Source organism: Ochlerotatus camptorhynchus, unplaced genomic scaffold (assembly GCF_037179485.1).
Source record: "Ochlerotatus camptorhynchus isolate MF236.1 unplaced genomic scaffold, CSIRO-AGI_Acam_v1.1 ptg000348l, whole genome shotgun sequence".
Lineage (NCBI taxonomy): Eukaryota > Metazoa > Arthropoda > Insecta > Diptera > Culicidae > Ochlerotatus > Ochlerotatus camptorhynchus.
Genome location: NW_027040836.1, coordinates 175,661 through 182,205, shown reverse-complemented (window position 1 = coordinate 182,205; position 6,545 = coordinate 175,661). Strand labels below are relative to the sequence as shown.

At 35.3% G+C, this 6,545-nt stretch overlaps 1 protein-coding gene across 1 annotated transcript; it reads left to right on the top strand.

Moving 5' to 3' along the window:
- The first annotated feature begins 4,422 nt into the window (after positions 1-4,422).
- Positions 4,423-6,295, top strand: LOC135709045 (putative ammonium transporter 2). The gene is made up of 5 exons (XM_065231232.1): positions 4,423-4,922; positions 4,991-5,386; positions 5,450-5,682; positions 5,746-6,002; positions 6,065-6,295. Exons 1-5 carry the CDS (start codon positions 4,489-4,491, stop codon positions 6,278-6,280), a joined length of 1,536 nt encoding a protein of 511 aa, XP_065087304.1. The 5' UTR covers positions 4,423-4,488; the 3' UTR covers positions 6,281-6,295.
- The last annotated feature ends 250 nt before the right edge of the window (positions 6,296-6,545 follow it).

The following is a 6,545-nucleotide window of genomic DNA, read 5'->3' as shown; positions in this document are numbered from 1 at the left end:
GGCCACCTTGGTCAAGCCGAGAAGGGTCTTCCTCCTTAACGATTAGGACTTCCGAGTCCGAGGATGCTCTCCTTTCTGGCAATTACAAGCCGGAGAGTGGCAGGTCCTTGAGTTTTAGACCAAGACAGTCGAGACTGACTTGGTCGAAACGTGCCGATCGTGAGGATATTCGTGGAACAAATAAAAAAGGTCCTGAAGGACAAATGTTTAAAACCAAGCCAAAATCAAGTTTGGTCAAACTAAGTTACCTGAACGGACCTCACTGCACTTTGAGGCATTTTGTTCGGTTCACTATAGTCTTGACTCCACTCACGTCTTGTACGCACAAACGCTGGTATACTTCTGGGCAATGGTTAACCATCCCAGATATCAAGAGCCCTAATTTTCCCCCATCTAGTTTTCAATTCGTTCCTTATTTCCTCCATTTTCCTTCCTTGTAGCTTATCACTACCCATCCATATCATATCCTTTGCCTATTCAGTTTTCTACCACAGTTGATCACAACACCCTTTCGATCCTGTCTCGCCCAATTAAGTTTATAAAAATATCAATTTCAATCTAATCCTACTAACACAAATTTATACATTTTTCAATTTACAGCAATTTTCCAACAATCCTACTAATCTTACTAACCCAACACTGACACTAAAAAAACACTACAGTTTCCTAAAACAACATGCACAAATTAAAGCCAAGGAAATTTTAACTAAACGATTACAGGTTTGAATGAGTTGTTTTAAGTATCGGATACGTTTGAGGAGATTTTTTAAATTATCGGACAGGCTTAGGCCGAAGGTTCTCAGAATGCTAAGAAATTTTGCTCAGTTTATGATCATATGAATGAAAAAAAAAAAAAAAAAAAAATCATCAAATTTGGGGTGGTCAATTTTAGGAGAAAACTTTAGTTTATAACAAACTTTATGATATAACAAAGTTTGAAAAATTATAGCTCATAGCACTGTAGAACAAATGTGAAAATTATCTCAGTAATCCATATAATATATAATCTCAACAATGATTCCTACGAAAATTCTCACGATGGAGGAAAATCGCAAAGAAAAACAGGAAAATACATTTTTTGTGTAAAAACAAATTTTTCAACTTTTTTATTCATGTTTGGAAAAAAAATATCTTCAACTGGTGAAAATTTCAAAGTGCTGCCATTTTCCATTTTTTTAATTATAAACAAAAAATTAACAGCATAGATAGTTAAATTTTCTCTGTTTTCGATTTTTCCGGACTTGTAGAATAAATATTGTATAGAAAAATCGTAAAGAAATGCTCTTATTAATCCATTTTCCACAAAAATTGTTCACGGTTTGATTAAATAGCATAGAAACGAGGAGTGGTGAATCTTACCATTTTTGAGTTATTAGTTTGTAAAGTATTTGAAGTTTAGAGAAATCGAAACATTTTAAAACAATATTTTATTGGCATTCAGTTTTTTATTCAAAAAACTTTAATCACTTGAAAATTGGTTTTCACAGATTTTCATTGTAATTTTCATCCATCATGCAAATTTTCGTGGGATTTTTTTTTAAATTATATTTTGTGGATAGCTGATTTATTTTTATAGAATATTTTTTCTACATGCTTGATTCATGAGTTATTCAAAGTTCGTGGTGTCTGGGAAAATCCGATAACTTCAACTAAAGTTTTCCGGGAAAATTGATCACTTTAAATTTTGATAAATTTATTTCATTCACATGATCATACCTGTTACCTGTGGGTGAAATTTCGTAGTATTCTTAGAACCTTCAGCCCATTCTGTCCGATAAAAAAAAAACAATCTCCATTGCCATCTCACAAATACCGCCAAATTCATCAAATCTGATAACTTTTCCGGGGTGCTCAGCCTGTCAAAACCGATCCTAAAAGAAGGTAATATTAGCCCGTAACGTAAGTAGATCACCTTTTCGTGGTACGTAATGGGATGTAAGATCTACCAGCAATTCCTAGTCCTGACTACTTCAAACTAGGGGAACAGGATTTTTCAGTAATAAGAGGAACACATCTTAGTCCTTGTTACTTTTTATGCCTTATTGATATTGACAAAACTCGGCTTTGTCCTACAATATATCAAATTACTGGTCGCAGTGGTTTTATGTCCCGAACAGAGGAATAAAAGGTAATATTATTCTATAATAAAAATAGCAGACAAATAAAAACTAACCGGTTTGCCTTGATATGACCTACATATTGCCACATCAGCCGGTTGAAAGATGTGCGTCAAATTAGAATAAAGTGAAATGAGGATTATGTCCAGCTTATAACATTTTTTAGCTGTTTCGCAGGGAGTTCGGCCATCAACGAAATAATTTACCTGCAGTTGGATTTTCTCACGGATCAAATATGGATGAGAAACGTTGGTCATGTATGTATCTCATGAAAGCTTTCTTGGTCATCCATCCGGTTTCGGGTTTTCCGAAACCCCCGCCTGAACGAAAGCTTTTGATGACACTGAGGGCCAGTCTGAGGAACTCTTTGATACGGAAACTCTACAGATGGTGGAACTGCAATTCCAAAGGCCCCATAAGTATTCAAAATCGTGACGTTATTTCTGAACTCTCTTACCACCTTTGTTTCAGGGTCGAACCTGAATCCTATTTCGTTTCCGTTAAAAACTCGGTGGGGATCACTCAAAATATCGTTTCGTCCTTCTTCTTCAAGAATTTCATACGCAGATTGGAACTAGTGGCAGATATTCTCCGCGGTAACGGTTACATGCACCGCTGAGATTTAATTGTTTGTTTTATGTTAAAGCGGTGAATAATCACATTCTAATCTCTGTTTTAATATGTTACAACTCATAATAGGAGAATATAAGATATTAGCGAGATGTAATTTAACAAAAAGTTCAGGTGCTCAGGATTCATTATCCGCATGTATTTAATCCCAATATAGGCAAGAAAAATACACATGCACTGCGTTAAAAAATTCTCTCATCGCAACAAGCAACTTGACAACAATCGTTGGATACGATTGCGATTGCTGAATTTGCAGTAGTGTAATGTACATTATTCAATTAATATTTAATCGATAATTAATCTAAGGCTAAGAATTCTGGTACATAGGCTGAGTATAGTTAACATTGATTTTTTTGGTTTTCAAGTCAATTTTTGAGGAAAATCAAGGTTAATTTCATTCATCCATTGAGTAACTCCACTTTTTGAAAGTTTTTGTTGAATCCGAATTAATGTTGACATATTCTCATCGGCCGTGTAGTATGGTGACAAGCGCTAGATATGTTTTATTCTATAGTTGAAAAACTAGACCAATTCACCACATATAATTATTAACCACAAAATATTGTTTTGTTATGTTATACATAAAAAAATGTCCAGCCGATTTTTTTTTATATCAAGATTATTTCTATCCAATATGCATTGCATAAATTTCACCTGATTAGACTCCTGTACTAAAAATAGGTACGCAATTATATTTTCGCATTGTTTTAGAAATAGTGATTTTTTTTTAAATCATTTTTTAAATCTACTTCTCTCTCTCTCCACATCCATAAAATTTTCATCCAATAACCTCGAGAAGACCGCGAGTATTCGTTTGAATTCCTTTAACTTTAGATGTTAGACATTAATGATAATAAAATGATGTAAGACATTAATGATGATAGTTCGGCTCTGTAAAGTTTTTTCGATTAAACCTGTACAAATAAAAGCAATTAACAAAAAAAAAAAAAAAAAAAAGATCGCACTGGCAATAGATTGTAAATATTAAGCTTCTTATAGAATGCTAGAGCTTCATTAGGGTAGCTGCTCATAATGGGAAATAAAAAAAATTACGGCACGTTTTAATTTTTCTTAATATATTGGGAAACATTATTAAAAATCCAAGAAAATCACGCTTTTCCTTAGATGCATGGAAAAAATTACTTGTAAAAATATATTTTTTATCGCATCTAGAAAAAAAAAATTTTGGATAGCAAAACCGAAAAGTTGATGTTTTGTGGTTTTTTGAGTCCAACTTTATGCCATAATGACTTATTAAAAATTGTTTTGCACGTGAGTTTTTTTTTGAAAAATAAGAATAGAATGTGAGTTTTTTAAGGTTTTTGGAAAATCATAACATAATTATTTTTTTGGAGCGGTAAACTAAAGCTTGGCAAAATGCGCTATACGATCAATTCAAGATTCTGCATTTTTAAATAAAAAAAAATTCAGTTCGAGAATTATGTTGCTTACAAAAGAATACTGCTTCCTGCTGAATTGAAACAAAAAAGATGCTGCCTAGTCGTGATTTATCAATTATCTAATAGTAAGAGTGGTCTCAATATGTATCATCATCTATTCAATACAATTAGCATAAATTATAAAGTGCCAAAATCACGTCTCCCAATACAAGAGTAAAAAGTATTTAAAGATTTGGTCAACTGTAATGGTTAGTCAGAATGCTTTTTGCGTTAGGCTCGTGAAAAGTATATTCCAGTTTGTGCCATCTATTGTGTGAAGAAGTGACAAGGAGAACGAAAACATGGAAAATACTACTGATACACCAGTAATTCTGGTCGATTACATGACCATAAATTCTACATTGCATATTCCTGCGCAATACGATGTGACAATCGCAGACGCAGGATACATCGTAACGAATTCGTTAATCCTTATCACTATGCAAACTGGCTTTGCACTAGTTAACGCTGGAACTGTAAGTGTCCGTAACAGTGTAAATATGATGATGAAAAATACAGTAGACACATTTATTGGCGGTTTCGCATTTTGGCTAGTAGGATTTGGTTTGGCTTACGGTAGAAGTAATTATTCAAATTGGCTGTTTGGTTGGGGAGATTTTTTCGTCGACGTAGCAAAAACCGATCCGCTAATGGGTGGCGTAATGACAGCGTTTATGTATGAAATTTCGTTTTCATCATCGTCCACGACTATTGCTAGTGGTGGAATGGCTGAGAGGTAAGTAATGTGATCAGTTTAAAGTGATAACGACAAATAATGATTGATCCTACCGCGGTTACTTTTAGGTTTAACTTTCGAGCGTATTGTATTTACGCTTTCATAAACTCGATTTTTTATGCAATAGCTGCTGGTTGGGTGTGGCGTGAGAGTGGATTTCTCGCGGTATTTGGTGCTGTAGACATTGCAGGAGCCGGGCCAGTGCACATGTTGGGAGGTGTATGTTCATTCGCAGCTGCATGCTTCCTTGGACCGCGAATTGGTCGATATGATCGAGGAAGCCATCATGTTCCAATGGGAAATGCGTTGATTGCGCTTTTGGGACTGTTCATCCTATGGTGGGCTTGGTTGGCGTTTAATACGGCTAGTAGCTATGGACTTAGTCGAGGTCGATGGGGTTACACGATTAGATCAGCCGTCATGACTATGCTAGGATCGATGGGAGGTGGAGTGACGGCTTGCGTGTAAGTTATAATGCATTTCGTTTTAAGAGAAACTTTGTTATTATTTTCACATTTCCTAAACAGGTACTCTTTAATAGAACACAAAGGAAAGGCTCAACCGTTCCAAATTATGAATGGAGTCCTTGCTTCACTTGTGTCTGTTACTGGAGGATGTTATATGTTTGAGTCTTGGTCAGCTGTGTTTACTGGAGCAATCGGATCACTCTTGTGTATGCTTAGCATGAAACTAATGGACAAATATAAAATTGATGATCCTCTGTACGCTTGTACCGTTCATGGCGTAGGAGGAGCCTGGGGTATGATATATCCTCGTGTATTGATAAACACATATTGTTATATTTTGCATATATTTTTTCCAGGTTTGATCTCTATTGGACTATTTGCTTTCGACCCCGTACCACAAACTATTACAAGAGGCAGATCTGGTCTGTTCTTAGGAGGAGGGTATAGTTTGCTCATTTCGCAATTAGCAGAAATGTTCACTATACTTGGATGGGGACTAGGATCAACATGGGCTCTGCTGTGGATTTTGAATAAATTTGTCAGAGTGAGATTAACCTCTGAGGAAGAAGTCTTGGGTGCTGATTACTCTGAACATGATGTCGATCATGCAAGGGTATGTCTATTTAATGTTCAAAATGGATTTTTATTATCACTGAATCATTCTATTTTCTTTAGAATGCTCTTGAAGAGCTAAAACCATTGTGGAATAGGGAGGTGGAGCTTAGCGATGGACTAAAGTACAAGCTGTCGAAAGCAATGTGTATTACTCACGATATGACAACGGGAATGTACAAAGGAAACATAAATGCTGCATTCAATGACGGAACTGCTGTTAATTTGGATATGCGCTTCAAAAATGATCAATCACAAACAAATTCTGGTGTTTACTGACATTAAGTTCCTGTCATTTTGTCATTCTTGTTTAACTGCACTGATGCCACTTACAAGATCTACGGTATGGCGATACCATTAAATTAAGTTTTACAGTAAGTGGTAACATATCCCAGGCCTAAAACATGTTTTTAGTTGTTTTGCGGTCGCCGTTCCATGTTCGATGTTGGCTATGCGTTACATGGGGGGTGTTACATGTTTTACGTTTAACTCAAAGTCTCAGTGCAACATAGGATCTTTCTAACAACTAAAACAAAACATATTC